Genomic DNA, 16,724 nt, shown 5'->3' on the forward strand with positions numbered 1-16,724 from the left:
CTCGGGATGCAGAAGAAAGAGAGACAACCTGATTGAAATATACAAAATTCTTATGGAACTTGACAGAGCAGATACAGAAAGTTTGTTTCCTCTTGTGGGAGAGTCTAGGACCAGAAGGCATAACCTCAGAATAAGAGGTCCCACATTTAAAACAGAAATGGGAAGGAATTTCTTCTCTCACAAGTAATGAAACTATGGAATTCCTACCATAAAGAACTGTCAAGGATGGGCCATTAAGTATCTTCAAGCCTGATACAGACAAACGTATAATGAGTAAGGGAATTGAGGGTTACAGGGAAAGTGGAGTTGATGGTTATCAGATCAGCCATGATCTCATTGAATGGGAAAGCAGACTTGATGGGCAGAATAGCATGCTTCCAATCCTGTATCTATGTATCAAAGGCAAGCAGAATGTTATCCTGTTTAAGAAAGGAATTTGTCATAAAAGGATGTTTTGCTTCAATAATGCAAGACATTGGCGAGTCTCCATCTCAATTACTGTGTGCAGTTTTAATCTCCTTAATGGGAGAAAATTAATTGCCTTGGAGGCCATTCAGAGAAAAGTTACCAGATTGATACCTAGAATGAGCAGTTTGTCTTCAAAGAACATAGAATATCGAACATTACAGTGCAGTACAGGCTCTTTGGCCCTCAGTGTTGCACTGACTTGTGAAACAAATCTAAAGCCCATCGAACCTACACTATTCCATTCTCGTCCATATGCTTTTCCAATGACCATTTAAATGTCCTTAAAGTTGGCGAATCTACTATTGTTGCAGGCAGGGCATTCCACACCCCTACTACTCTGAGCAAAGAAACTACCTCTGACATCTGTCCTTTATCCATCACCCCTCAATTTAAAGCTAAGTCCCTCATGCTAGCCATCACCATCTGAAGAAAAAGGCTTTCACTGTCCACCCTATCTAATCCACTGATCATCTTGCTTGCCTCTATTAAGTCACCTCTCAACCTTCTTCTCTAACGAAAACAGCCTAAAGTCCCTCAGCCTTTCCTTATCAGACCTTCCCTCCACATCAGGCAACATCCCGGTAAATCTCCTCTGCACCCTTTCCAATGCTTCCAGATCTTCTGTTTTCAAAGAAAATGTTGGACAGACTGCTTTTCTTTTTGTTGCAGTTCAGAAGACTAGAGGGGGAAGTTTAAAAGATCTTAAGAGATCTTGCCAAAGTGGAGTGGGAAATATCATGTCCAACTGTGGACGAGTCCAGAACTAGGGGGCACAGTTTTGAAATTAGGGACTACCCTTTTACGAGAGGAGAAGATTTCCAAGGGGTGGAACTCCCTGCCTCAGGTGGCGGAGGAGTCATTGAGTATTTTAAGCCGAAATAGGTTCACTCCCCTCAAGTTCGTCGGGAGGTCATTCAGGGTGGATGAGAATGTAGAATTTGAAACGAAATCAGATCATCCATGATATTCATCAATGGCAGCGCAGATTGAAGGGATGGCCTTTTCCTTTAAATTTGCATGTTCATATTTTACAGGCATCTAGCATAAGGACAGCAAAAGAAATTTACAACTCGTTAAGAGCACATTACACTATTGATCATCAGTCTGGAGAACACCAATGTCACAGAATCTCATAACACAACATTGACAGATGGGGGTTGGGGCTTTCGGGGCAGACGGTGCAAGAGGGGTTAAGGATTATACATCTTCACCTGAATAGAGGGTAAACAGCTCACCTGCCACTTCCACAGGAAGAGGAACTGGCCATTCAGCCCCTCCAGCCTGTTCCACCTTTAGGTGAGGGAGAAAATACAATTCACACAACTCATAAATAAGCCACTAGGTACAAATCCTACCTGAGTTCATCAAATCCACCAGCATATCCATCTATCACTTCCTTGCACCTCTCCAAACCCTGAAATGGATGCATGCTATCTGCCTCAACTATCCAAACAAGCTTCACATTCTAACTAGAGCTGAAAATGTGTTGCTGGAAAAGCGCAGCAGGTCAGGCAGCATCCAAGGAGCAGGAGAATCGACGTTTCGGGCATAAGCCCTTCTTCAGGAATGAGGAAAGTGTGCCCAGCAGGCTAAGATAAAAGGTAGGGAGGAGGGACTTGGGGGAGGGGCGTTGGAAATGTGATAGGTGGAAGGAGGTCAAGGTGGGGGTGATAGGCCGGAGTGGGGTGGGGGCGGAGAGGTCAGGAAGAAGATTGCAGGTTAGGAAGGCGGTGCTGAGTTCGAGGGATTTGACTGAGACAAGCTGGGGGGAGGGGAAATGAGGAAACTGGAGAAATCTGGAGTTCATCCCTTGTGGTTGGAGGGTTCCTAGGCAGAAGATGAGGCGCTCTTCCTCCAACCGTCGTGTTGCTATGGTCTGGCGATGGAGGAGTCCAAGGACCTGCATGTCCTTGGTGGAGTGGGAGGGGGAGTTGAAGTGTTGAGCCACGGGGTGGTTGGGTTGGTTGGTCTGGGTGTCCCAGAGGTGATCTCTGAACCGTTCCACAAGTAGGCGGCCTGTCTCCCCAATATAGAGGTGGCCACATCGGGTGCAGCGGATGCAATAGATGTGTGTGGAGGTGCAGGTGAATCTTTGGCGGATATGGAAGTATCCCTTGGGGCCTTGGAGGGAAGTAAGGGGGGAGGTGTGGGCGCAAGTTTTGCATTTCTTGCGGTTGCAGGGGAAGGTGCCGGGAGTGGAGGTTGGGTTGGTGGGGGGTGTGGACCTGACGAGGGAGTCACGGAGGGTGTGGTCTTTTCGGAACGCTGATAGGAGAGGGGAGGGAAATATACCCCTGGTGGTGGGGTCCATTTGCTGGTGGCGGAAATGACGGCGGATGATCCGCTGTACATGGAGGTTGGTGGGGTGGTAGGTGAGGACCAGTGGGGTTCTGTCCTGGTGGTGGTTGGAGGGGCGGGGCTCAAGGGCGGAGGAGCGGGAAGTGGAAGAGATGCGGTGGAGGGCATTGTCGACCACGTCTGGGGGGAAATCCTCTAGGACACCCGGACCAACCAACCCAACCACCCCGTGGCTCAACACTTCAACTCCCCCTCCCACTCCACCAAGGACATGCAGGTCTTTGGACTCCTCCATCGTCAGACCATAGCAACACGACGGTTGGAGGAAGAGCGCCTCATCTTCCGCCTAGGAACCCTCCAAACACAAGGGATGAACTCAGATTTCTCCAGTTTCCTCATTTCCCCTCCCCCCACCTTGTCTCAGTCAAATCCCTCAAACTCAGCACCGCCTTCCTAACCTGCAATCTTCTTCCTGACCTCTCCGCCCCCACCCCACTTCGGCCTATCACCCTCACCTTGACCTCCTTCCACCTATCGCATTTCCAACGCCCCTCCCCCAAATCCCTCCTCCCTACCTTTTATCTTAGCCTGCTGGGCACACTTTCCTCATTCCTGAAGAAGGGCTTATGCCCGAAACGTCGATTCTCCTGTTCCTTGGATGCTGCCTGACCTGCTGCGCTTTTCCAGCAACACATTTTCAGCTCTGATCTCCAGCATCTGCAGTCCTCACTTTCTCCTCACATCCTAACCACTCAGAGTGATAATAATTCCTCCGAATTCCAAAGAAGACCCATCTTGGACTCAAAATGTTAACTGTTCCTCTCTCCACAGATGCTGCCAAACCTGCCTCCAGAGTTTCCCTAGCATTTGGTTTTATTTCAGATCTTCCGGTATCTACAAGATTTTGCTTTTGCTCTTCTGATTTTTCGCATTGGATTAGGGATAAAATTGCAACGTAATGTCAGTGCAGTCAAGGTCATTGAAAAGCTTATTTTCAGCTCCCCCCACCTTCTTTAAAGGCACGGACACATGCTGCAGTAGAGCTCTAGGAGTGCTGGCTCTCTCCAGTTCCTTGGCCAGTGGCCATCTATTGCCTCATAGCCAGGGATGCATTCCCATGCTAATTTCCCATGGGTGCAACCAACTGCAGAACCTGCTGCTGTTCTCATCCAGAACTCACTTCTATTCCATTTCTTACAGAGGTTAATGAAAAGTAACCAGGAGCACTGAACACACCCCCACCCCCACCCCCTCCCCCACATCCGGCTCATTCCTCAACCAGCCTCTGACCAGCAACACTAAAGGTTAACCACAGACTGGGCTTTGAGCCAAACTATTTACAATTGGTGCTACTTGGCCTCTCACCAGTCGAGGTGTAAATAACTGCAAGCATTGCTAACCCATGAAAATACGTCATGTTAAAAGCCAATAACTTTAAATGTGCGTTAAAACAGACCGAATATCGTGTTTATAGTTTCAAACCTCCCTGGTACAAAGTAAGAGTTGGGTATTTTCAACTGTTAAAATTCACACAACACCAGGTTATAGTCCAACAGATTTATTTGGAAGCATTAGCTTTCGGCGCGCCGCTCTTTCATCAGGTGAGTATGGAGAATAGGATTGTAACTGAAATTATATATTGAAAAAGACCTGGATTGTTTGTTAAGTCTTTCACCTTTTAGAATGACCATGTTAATTTCAATTTCATCACACTGTAAACTTTTGCTATAAATTCTGTGTCTTACAATCTTTTTTCCACTATCAGCTGATGAAGGAGCAGCGCGCCGAAAGCTTGTGCTTCCAAATAAATCTGTTGGACTATAACCTGGTGTTGTGTGACTTTTAACTTTGTATACCCCAGTCCAACGTCTCCAAATCATGTTTTCAACTGGTGCAGGAATGATGAACCGAACGGCCTTTTTCTGTGCTGTAGACCTCGATGACTCAAATACTAAACAACACTTACTTGCCACTCAGGATGTCCTGCTTCAACTGAAGTACAAATAGGTACCTGTAGATAAACAAGGAAGCACAGTCAAAACTTTAACCAAACCCACTGGAAGGTCATTTTATAACCTTAAAAAAATACAGCAAGTTAAGGTCCAAAATGGCACTGACTGCATGAGGATGTTGGAATCAGATTCAATAATAAATCCCATAAAAGTAAATAGATAAATGCATATAGTGAACAAAGAACAAAGAACCTTACAGCACAGCAACAGGCCCTTCGGCCCACCAAGCCTGCGCCAATCCAGATCCTCTATCTAAACCTGTCACTTACTTTCTAAGGATCTGTATCCCTCTACTCCCTGCCACATTCATGTATCTGTCTAGATACATCTTATGGTTGGATTATTATTTCGAAGAGCTACCATGGAGAGGATGGGCTCTATAGGCCTTCTTCTGCACAGACTACAGACGCAAGACAAATTGACAGGCTGCATGCTTAACCCATGCCAAATGCTTAGGGAACAATTCTATATGCAACCTAAGATAAGGAAAGGTCACCCCTCAAAACGAGAAACTACAGGCTGATTTGCTCTTTGACAACCAGCAGGGAAAAGAAAATCCCAGAAACACCATCAAACACAGAAAGGACTTTAGTGCTTCAAATCGATGTCATGGTGGTTTGGTCACGTGACTGAAGGCAGCTTTATCAAGGGTCAGTGTGTGACAGTCTTAATGTCACCCAGGGGACAGAAGCAGGCAGAAAGGTCACGGAAACTAGCAATCCAAAACAGGCCAGGTCATCACGGTCAATCAATCCATTTCATGGCCTAGTTCCAATTATCTCAAGGACTAAAAGCAGACTATTTGGACTGGATGCCATTACAGCTTTAATAGTAGATGTATCCAGGTAAATAAACATGATCAGTGACTCAGTAAAAAACAGAAAATCGGTCAAGAGGTTCAAACCACATCAAATTAAACATAAACCGAATTGTTAAAAGGCATTTGCAACAATTTGAGCGACCCTCCACCCATTTGGATGAGTGCTGCAACCAGGCATATTTACCCTTCCAACACATCATTACCTCCCCTCCACTTGCACTCTCTACTGCTGCCCCTCAATGGTATCCTCACTGCTCCCGAAGACATTGCCTATGGATCTGTATCCTAACTCAAGCCAATGAAGGTCAGGCTTTACCCTCCCCACTTCTTCACTACCTTTGAACAAAGCACAATGTCCTATCACCTACAGCAGCACAGCCAAGCCCCCAAGCCCAATACTCACCTGGACTGGACACCTATGTGTGTCCAGTGAATGCAATAAAGGCCAAGATTCCTGGATGATTATGCCCTGCATTCTCAGTCAGGCCCATGTCAACCCCAGAAGAACAGAGGCCAAGTGAAGTTCATTCGACTGCTGCCGCTCAATCAACTCAGCTCCATTGAAAAGGGGACAAAACCCAATAGCTTCTTGTGGTGAGAGTATCAGAGACATCTCGAAGATCACAGGTCGCAAAGCAGCCAAAAAGAGCATTACAGGCAGTGTTAATTTCCATTTGAGATTAGTTTTGGAGACAAAGATTACAAGTACTTTTCACGTCCTTGGAAATCTTTCCCTCTCATGAATGAAGCATCGCATTGTCAGGAACGGATATTTACATGGGAAAAAAATCTATCATGAACACCAAGAACGTTACCATTCCATTATCCCTCCCAGGTTTTGTTATTGCATGGAGATTTATATTTGTTCTGTGCAGGCCTACAGGTTCCAGCATGTATATTTTTAAAAAGGCACTGAACTGTAGCTAGCACTGAACATTCTTGCATACACACTATGGGGGAATTGCCATCTCTGGACTGAACACACATCTCCCTCTGGAAATGACCCTGCTGGAAATTAAAGGCACCAAGTCCCTCAATACCATAATTTCCTAAAGGCAGTTCTGCAAATGGGCCTTTTGCACACTGCTCCGGTTCCTACTGCAGACTTTACCGGACAGTAAGGCAAAAGTGAGGACTGCAGATGCTGGAAATCAGAGTCTAGATTAGAGTGGTGTTGGAAAAGCACAGCAGGTCAGGTAGCATCCGAGGAGCAGGAAAATCGATGTTTCGGGCAAAAGCCCTTCATCAGGACTGACTTTTGCCCGAAACGCGATTTTCCTGCTCCTCAGATGCTGCCTGATTTGCTGTGCTTTTCCAGCACAACCCTTTATCAGACAATACTCCAGTTACTGAACAGTGTACAACAGTCATCCAGAATTGAAACAGATCTCAGCAAGGGATCAGAAGACTCTCAGCCTCGAATTGGTTGAAGCGGTCTCCAACCTGATTGCCCATGCTTTGTGGCAATCACAAGCGGGTTGGCCATTAGACATTCTGCATTTAGCACAGGTTGGAAAAAATGGGGAGAAAATGGATACAAGGGTTCCTATGGCTGATCAGTAGCCAGCTATTAGGAAAGTGAGAATCTGAGTGACTTGCCTTGGCGGCGAAGACTGTTTCAGAACATTGAGTATGACAGGAGTAATGGCTCAGCAACTTGCACCCCAACCACCAGAGTCTATGTCCTCTCAAGAGGAAGAGAAGCAAGAAAGTTTTTTATGGAAATAATTGGAAACTGTTGCCAAGTCATACCAAAAGGCCTTTAATCAGATACGATCACTGAAGTAAAAGCTACAAAAACAAAACCACACCTTACCTTGTTAACTCTTCACGAAGATTATTTGGTTCAGAGGAGTAAAACTTCACCCGCAAATGAAGGCAGTACGGCGAGCCAACTGCAAGGGGCATGTTAAAATTAAACAACTCCGCACATAAACCACAACAAAAATAATCCAACTTCTTAGACACTATTTCAAATCGGAGAAAATGCAACCACTCAATCTAATCGTCCGAACAGAGAGCAGAAAAGGAGTTTTAACATTCACCAACCTATTCCTTTCTACACATGGAAGGTCTCTGAGGTTTCTTTGTACAACCTCTGCAGAGCCAGCTGTAGCAGCGTGAAACTTGGTGGAATTTAAAATGCAAATAAGTCACAACAAAAAAGAACTCACTTGGCCTTTTTCTGCAATGGGACCTGCTGGATCAGCATCACCTCATCAGAAGCAAGCCCTACCTTCAAAACTGCTCACAAGGGCTTTTGGTCAACTTGATCTTCCAGGAACGGCCATCAAATTGCTTTCACTTTTTAAAAACAATTTGGTGAATAAGTGCAACATAACTTGTGTGCTTCTGTCTAAAATGTTTTTTGATCTGTATATCCCTGCTTACTATGATCTGCCTATACTACTCATAAACAAAGCTTTTCACTGTACTGCGGTAGACTTGACAAAAAAAGTCAAATCAAATAAAATGAATGGGAGATGTTTTCATTCTTGAGGTCCTCCTGGCTCAATTCCCAAATGATTAGGTTTGTTTACACTTCTCCTTTGCACTGATTCGTGCACCTTGCCCACTTTGAATTGATCAGAAGACACAAGCACAGAACTAGGCCATTCAGTGCACTGAGTCTTCTCCACCATGCCATGCGTTCATGGTTGATCTGATAACCCTCCACCCCACTTTCATATCTTTTCTCTCATAATCTTAGATTCCCTTAGTGATTAAAAATCTATCTCAATCGTGAATATGTTTAACAACCCACCCTCAACAGCAATGCTTTCCATAGACTCACTACCCCAGAGAGAAGGAATTCCTCCTCACATCTCCTTTTGACATGTGTGACCCCTTCATCTGAGATCCTGCCATCTATTCCTCGACTTTCCCCACAAAAGGGGAATAATCTTTCTGCATCTACCCTGTCATGTCCCAAAGAGTCTTGTATGGTAAATAACGTCGCCTCACATTCTTCCCTCTCTCCTATCCCAGATTGGTCCAGACACCCCTCGCTCTTCCACCATTTCTCCAGCCATGTACTTCCTCAACACATTAGCATACAGGCACTAAATATAAAGATTAAAAAGAGGACCTTAAAGTTAGGAATGTCCTCCCTGACGCCTCAGTGTCTGGCTGAACGTCAAAAAAAAAACTTTGCCTTCCCCACATGGACCATAACGTCTGGCTATTTTACATTATCTCTCCTCTGAAAATGTTCTGGCCTTCTTAGTTACCTCTGGCATCAACACATATTGATAAATGTAGAAAGGCCCTTCTAACCACATTAATAATGAATCCCCACTCCACTTCCACACTTTCTGGTGCTTGTGACTTCATTTGTCCCACACTGCTACAGATGTGCTTTAGACTGCAACCCCCTGCCCTCATCTGGGTTATCTGGTAGTCATCAAAACTGGTTTGAAAGTGCTACTCTCCCAAAGAATTCAGCACAGTCCTGCCCCCTCCCCATGGTTGGACAACCACCCACTTCCTATTCCATTGATTTATGCTGCAGAGTGAACACCAGGCACTCCCAAAAATACCCAGCTTCTTGCACATCTTACAGTGACCTCAGCCACCACTTGGCTTCAGGTCTGAACAGTCGGAGCTAATTCCTGAGCCCGGGGTGGCTGACGCACACAAAGTGTCCGAGAAGCACCAAATACCAAGAGAGTCCCTTGCGCAAGATTCCCTCACTCTCAGATCCTACTTCAGAGACTGAAACATTTGCAATAGCTTTGGGGAAAAAAAACAACTTACTTTTCACTTGCTTCTTAATGCTCTTGGTGTTATCCAACCAATGCTGCAACATAAAATACAGATAGACATAGATTATGTTCAACAAGAGCCAGCAGACCGTGTAGAAGCAGTGAGCACCCCTGACTTACTCTCCCATCATACAGAGGCGTTAGGGACCTGGTACCAGACCAATCTTGCTTCTTCTCATGAACGAAGCAACGAAACGATTCAATGCACTCACACAATGACAATATTTTCAGATTCTGAAGTAAACATATGATATACTGAACACAATTACTCAGTTTTAAATAGCTGTTAGAGCCCATCATAACTGACTGGGACAATGAGCTGAAGGAAATAGATCATGTGGGGGGGGTGGTAGGAATGTGGAAGTCTGCTTAATTCTGGCATAGTCAGTGGCACAGGAGTAACATTAAAACACTTTCAGACAATTAAATGACAGACACCCTTCCCTTCAGTCCACTGCTCTATCATTTTGTGATGCAGAAGATGGTCCTGAAAGGTTAAGTCTTTTCTCCTCTCTTTCCACATAAGCGCTGTCTGCCCTGCTCAGTGTTCCCAGCATTTTATGTTTTTATTGCATCTTGCCAGCGCCCGCAACATTTTACTTTTGCCTCACAAGTGGCTTCGCATTTCTGATGACGATAGGACAGGAGCTGGAAAATAGTTTGCCTGCTTTTGTTTTAGCTTCTCAAATGGCCTGTCTGCTCAAGGTCAGCATTTTGACATTTAAAAAGGAAGAAAACGAGTTTAAAATAAAGCAGATCGAAATTGGTGCACAATATGAACCTTTCCAATCTGTTGATGAAAATAAGAATTGGAATGGGTGCTGCATGAGCAGGATAATTTTCTGTATCAGTTCACTTCCCAAATTATGGGGAAAAGATATTTGCAGTGAATCTTGGAAACATTCCACCTAGGAGGGACAATGTTTAAGAACTTTGTGCATAATGCTAACCAAGGCAGGGAACTCATAGTAGTTGTAAAAGGTCAATCAAGGGTCTGGTAAATTATCTCTAAAACTATTAATTTGTTACTATTTGTTCAAGGTCTGAGGAGAAAGAGAGAAAAGGGAGAAAAGGGGGAAAAGGGGGAAAAGGGGGAAAAGGGGGAAAAAGGAGAAAGAGAGAAAAAACAGCAGCAAAAATGATACAGGTTATTAAACTGTCCATTTCCTTTATCATCTCCCTTTTTTGCTGTTCAGGGACAAATACCGTTGCTTAGAACCAAAGTTGATCCCAGTAAAACCATCAGATAGCAATAAAAAGATTGTGTCAACATTTCACATCACGTGGCTATTTTTAAAAGGAATGCAGCACTGCTTGCAGCATTTCAAAGTGAAATCAACCTTTGGAAACAGATCTACTTCCAAAAATGTTTCAATAACTCATCAAAATAAAAATCAGTCTGCCTGCAAAAGCTCACATCAATCAGATTTAAGTAACACTCACCAATCATCCAATGTCAAGTGAACACTTCAAATTAGAAGTGAATTCTGGTTTGGAGTTATAAACTATGAACTGTAACCCTGTGCCCAAGGGGAAAGGGTGTTCCAGAACCAGACATGACCTTATTCCTCTGCATCCCCTCCCCGCCCACTCATCCCAGGCCTGTTTTCTTTCAGCTCCTCCGCATTCCAACGCTGGACATGCAAAAGCTCTTAGCCAAGGAACAAATGTGCGTTTTGTTTAAAAAGCTACTGAAAGCTCAAATCATCAGCTTTCAATATTCTTACATGAAACAGCCCCATGCATTATCCAAGCAAAACAGAGACCCAATATCTAAATATCCTCCTCAACACTGGCTGGAAAGTTAAATTGCTTACACAGAAAATCTGCAATTCCTTCAGAGAGAGAAAGAAAAGTGAGTTTTGCTTCACATATTCATTTTTATTCACTTGTGTGATGTGGGCATCGCTGGCTGGCCAGCATTTATTGCCTGTCTCTAAGTGTCTTTGAGAAGGTGGTGGTCAGCTGCCACTTTTAAATATGGCAGTCTATTTAGTGTGGGTAGACCCACAATGAGTTTAGGGAGGGACTTGCAGGATTTTGACCTAGCAGCAGCGAAGACATCATAATATACTTCCAAGTCAAGATGGTGAGTGGCTTGAAGGGGAACTTGCTGGTAATGTTGTTCCCATGTATCTGTTGTCTTTCTTCTTCAAGGTGGAAGTGGTCACGGGTTTGGAAGGTGCTGTCTGAGGATCTTTGACGAATTTCTACAGTGCATCTTGTAGATGGTATACACTGCTGCTACTGTGCATCAGTGGTGGAGGGAACGGATGTTTGTAGATGGTGTCAAGCACCATCTACACCATCTCCTGAGTCTTGTTGGAGCTGCACTCATCCAGGCAAGTGCAGAGTATTCCATCACGTTCCTGACTTGTGCCTTGTAGATGGTGGACAGGCTTTGGGGGAATCAAAAGGTGAGCCCATCAGCACAGCATTCCTAGCCTCAGACTTGCTTTTGTAGCCACTGTATTAAGCTTCTGCTCAATGGTAACCCCGAGGATATTGATAGTGGGGGATTCAGTGATGGTAATACCAGTGAATGTGAAGGGTGATGGTTAGATTGCCTCTTATTGGAGATGGGCAGCATGCATGGCTCAGTGATGAGCACTGCTGCCTCACAGCGCCAGAGACCCGGGTTCAATTCCTGCCTCGGGCTACTGTCTGTGTGGACATTGCACATTCTCCCAGTATCTGAGTGGGTTTCCTCCGGGTGCTCTGATTGCTTCCCACAATCCAAAGATGTGCAGTTCAGGTGAATTGGCAATGCTAAACTGCCCATCGTATTAGGTGCATTAGTCAGAGGGAAATGGGCCAGGGTGGGTTACTCTTCGGAGGGTTGGTGTGGACTTGTTGGGCCAAAGAGCCTGTTTCCATACTGTAGGGAAACTAAGCTAATGGATAAAGCCTGGCATTTGTGTGACATGAATGTTACTTGCCACTTGCCAGACCAAGTCTTGATATTGCCCAGGATATTGTTGCATTTGAACATGGTATCTGATGAGTCATGAATGGTGCGGACCATTGCAATCATCCCGACATTTGACCTTATGATGGACGGAAGATTATTGATGAAGCAGCTGAAGATGATTGAGCCTAGCACACTATCCTGAGGAACTCCTGCAGATATGTCCTGGACCTGAGATGACTGACCTCCAGCAACTTATGACCATCTTTCTACGTGCCAGCTGAGAGTTTGTCCCCTGATACCCATTGATTCCAGTTTTGCTAGAGCTCCCTGATGCCATACTTGGGTGAATGAGCCTTAATGTCAAGGGCTGTCACTCTCACCTCACCTCTGGAATTCAGCTCATTTGTCCACGTTTGAACCAATGCTGTAATAAGGTCAGGAGCTGAGTGGCCCTGGTGGAACCCAAGCCCGACATCACTGAGCAGGTTATTACTGAGCAGGTGCTGCTTGTAGCACTGCTGATGACACCTTCCATCACTTGACTGATTTTTTGAGAATAGACTGATGGGACAGTAATTGGCTGAATTGGATTTCTCCTGCTATTTATGTACTGGACATATTTGGACAATTTTCCACATTGCCAGGTAGATACCAATGTTTTAGCAGTATCAGAACACAGCATAGCACTGAAAGCCTTACCTGTATCAGGAACATAGAAGCACTCAAACCTGGCATCTGAGCATTCAATTAAATCTTTCACAGATCAAATGCATTAAAAGGAAACATCAGGAATTTAGATGGAAGTAGGTTTTCGTTATTTTCCACTTCTTCTGTGCTTACTAAGTACTGTTTGGGTTCTCACAAGGGGAGGAACTTTATTCCCTGTAGGTAGAAATGAAGGGTGGCACCATTTTTGGGTCCTGCACTCAACTGCAATGTGCCACTGAGGAGACCTTTCCTCAGACACCTCCATCTCTGGAAGTGCTGTCCACTTGCTGCTCTGCAGGCACTAGCCCAACTATCAGGGCCTACAGTTTTGGGAGGACAGTGACAGCCTCACCGGCAGAGGCAAGCACTGCCACTGCAGGAGGGCAAATGTGTTGATGCATCAATCACGCTTCCCTTGAAGGGGCTTCAATGTTTACAAATACACAGGCTACAGAACTGCCCAGCCCAGCCCACCCTGTGGATGGGAATTCCCTTGGACAACCTTCAACCACAGCTGGAGCCCAGTGATTCCTGTTGAGATTGGGTTGGCTGGGTGGGTGTGGGAAGAGTTGTTAGGATCTGCAAAATCTCAACCTCACCACAAGCCACCTCTAGGTAGCTGCCAACTTGTTGATGATAGGGGGCAGTGATTGTTCCCAAAGGCAACCCAGCCTGCCAAGATCACCAAGTTGATGAAAGTGAGTACTTGCAGATGCTGGAGATCAGAGTCAAGCTTAGAGTAGTGCCGGAAAAGCACAGCAGGTCAGGCAGCATCCAAGGAGCAGGAAAATCGATGTTTCAGGCAAAGGCCCCCCTGCCTGACCTCCTGTGCTTTTCCAGCACTACTCTAAAGATCACCAAGTTGACACAACGTGTTGCGCAGCTGACTCAACACGTGTTTTGAAAATTCCTCTCAGTATTCCTCTCTCTGCCTCCGCAGAAACTACCTGAAGAGTGAGAGTTAACCAAATCCAAATCCAACCTTTCTCCAGATAGGAGAAGAGATAATGTGAAAAATGTGATTATCCAAAAGAGTTTTTGGGCTATTCCTTGAAAATAAGGAAATAAATCTGAGCTTCCAATACGGAGAATGCTCAACAAATAAATTACAAAACGCTGACTAAATAATCATTTTCATTTCACTAACTGCCATATATCTACGTAGACAAGACAAATACTTTAAGCATCTTACCGCTACTTGGGCAGAATCCATGAACCTAAGGCCAAAATAGTCTTTCTCAATGATGTCGAGATGGTACATGATTTGCTCAAAAAGCTCCTGGCCTTTCGCTTTTTTCTAAAAAACACAAGAAAACATCAAAGCAGAATGTTCAGCAACTCAGATTTGAATAGCTTCAAATTTCAAAAGGAACCTTTGTTTTTAAACCATAAATCAGACATCAAAATTGGTTTGATTCAATGAACAAAATTAGGACAGCAATCAATAAATATTACTGACCTTTCAAAAGGATGAAAATTAGCAATTTTGCTTAAAAGCAAGCCAACATAGCCTGAATGCACTAATAAATTACACTAATGACCAATTTAAGATAAATCGGTCAAGCTGGTAGTGTTAGAAGGGACAGATTCATAAGCAGTGACCCATTCTCTACAGACTGAAGGGATTTATTTGTTCAAGCTGTCCACCTTCTTTGAATAGCCGGGGAGCTTGGGGGAGGTTCTTAGCTGGTCCACACTGCGTTTTCCTTGTTAATAACTTGGCCAATCAGGGATGACTGGCCTACCAATTAATATCCAACAAAAGTGGTCACCGACCTCCAGTTTGAGAATTCCAATTGACCCAGTGTTCACAGGCACCTACGAGGAGTGCATTTCTCAATCCCACCCCTAAAAGGTAAGTTCAAATTTTAAGATTACATCCCATACTCCATAAATTAAATGATACGTGAAGGAAAGGTTAAATTAGATTTGAGCAGAAAGTGCAGAACCAGCTCAGCAAGTCAGGCAGCATCCTCGCGAACAGAGAGGGTTAACACATCGGGGTGTTCACCTTTCATCCGAATGTCCTTTCATCAGAACCATCAACGTGAAACATTGGCTGTGTTTCCCTCACCTCAGGTTCTGCCCATCTGGCTGGGCTTACCCAGCATCCAAAGAAATTTGTCTTCATTTATAAATTAGATTCACTTCAAGTGCAGAATCCCAAGCTATTCATGCAATTCCCATTTAAATCCCATCCATTTACTTGAAGGTCAATGATCAGAAAGTGGTAGGAATGAGGTTTAAGATCTGAAGAAAGAGACACATTGCAAATATAATGCGAACATTGGTAGCAGCATTATTTTTGAGAATGAGAAACTCAAGAAAAACATTTGAGTATTAATCTGTAACTAAATTAAATGAGACACTGTGCGAATGAGTGTAAGCTGACAAATCTGAGATTGACTTCAAACAGCCAATTAGGACGAATTCTTAAAGAAGAAAATTCTGAAGAGTTTTGAAAGAGTGGACAGACAAGCTATTAGATCCAGAGTGACCAACCCAGAGCTTGGTGGGCACACTGCTACCAACCTGGGTCCATAAACCACCTCCTATTCCAGAATTTCCATCGATATAGTCCTTTCCCACTCAGGTATGTATCTACCTTTCCCTGAAAGTGTTCACATCACCCACTCCATGTGATAACAAGCTCCACACACTCAATCACCTTCTGTGTAAAAGTCCCTAGCTTCTTGCTGGACATCACTGATGACCATCTCATACTGCAAGAGTGATTACAGTTTCTGTAACAAGGGTTGCTGGCTTCACTCTTTAGATAACTGCTTACTGCACATTATCTCAGGTTACTTGCAAGAAAGAAAGCACACATTTCTTTAAAAAAAGTTGCATACGCCCTGACTGAAACAGAAATCACATCAATCAATCATGTCAGGTGAAGACTAACTGTAGCCTTTAAGCCAGCTTGCTTGCAATTGGCTGGATTTTGCAGACTAACTGTGATTTTGGGCTGCATTTTGAATTCTGTATTCTGCCTGCCCGAACATTTTAACAAGCAATGTCATGGTGTTGGACAGGCAGGCAGTGCCCTTCAACCCCAGGCTGATGTGCTCCAGTAGTGAAGTGATGACAGGCATCGAGATTACTGCTTCCAGTCTTCAGTCTAATGGCAGCAGTTCTAACAAGTCCAAAATACCATGGTGCAACTGCTTTCTCTACAGCAACTGCTCAATCTGAGAGGCACCGTCTGCCTATCCTCCTCTGCACGATAAAACACAAACACATTCTATAAAACAGGATTGTCACTGAAAAACTGTGTCTGGGTGTACAGGGCACTCTTTCTCATCATTAACTTTATCTCCTCAAACGATTGTGGCAATTGCCAATGGCACTGAATGGGTTAGTGACATTAAATAAGTTATTCTATCCATTCAGACATTATGGGCGGGGAGGGGTGTACTGAACACTCATGCCTCTCATTGACAGATTAAAAGATATATTATTGCATACCTCTGAAGCAGGTGGGACTTGAATCCTGGCCTCCTGGTCTAGCGTTAGGGATATTACTACTATGTCACAAAAGCCCCATTGCCTGATTTGACACTAACGCTAATAATAGCGCTCAGCTGGAAATATTGTATAGTAACCAACAGCAGGGTAAAAGCATAAGGAATAACACTACTCAGCTCTTTGAACATGCTACAGAATCATGGCCCACCATCTACCTCAGCTACACTTCTTGGATTACACTCCTATCCTTCAATTCACTTCACATCTAAATTCTG

The 16,724-nt window shown here is 44.4% G+C and overlaps 1 protein-coding gene across 2 annotated transcripts in view; it reads right to left on the reverse strand.

Annotated features, from left to right (window-relative positions):
* epb41l5 (erythrocyte membrane protein band 4.1 like 5) overlaps nucleotides 1-16,724 on the reverse strand; it is a 168,144-nt gene that overhangs the window by 92,183 nt on the left and 59,237 nt on the right. For both annotated transcript variants that reach the window (XM_043694224.2, XM_043694226.2), the window contains exons 2-5: nucleotides 14,174-14,278; nucleotides 9,355-9,397; nucleotides 7,415-7,493; nucleotides 4,733-4,777 (exon numbers count right to left, since the gene is read on the reverse strand). In XM_043694224.2, coding sequence (XP_043550159.1) covers nucleotides 4,733-4,777; nucleotides 7,415-7,493; nucleotides 9,355-9,397; nucleotides 14,174-14,278 — 272 coding nt within the window. The remainder of the gene's footprint in view (nucleotides 1-4,732; nucleotides 4,778-7,414; nucleotides 7,494-9,354; nucleotides 9,398-14,173; nucleotides 14,279-16,724) is intronic.

The sequence above is a fragment of the Chiloscyllium plagiosum genome, unplaced genomic scaffold (assembly GCF_037043375.1).
Source record: "Chiloscyllium plagiosum isolate Xiang-an unplaced genomic scaffold, Cpla_swu_hap1 HiC_scaffold_7, whole genome shotgun sequence".
Classification (NCBI taxonomy): Eukaryota; Metazoa; Chordata; class Chondrichthyes; order Orectolobiformes; family Hemiscylliidae; genus Chiloscyllium; species Chiloscyllium plagiosum.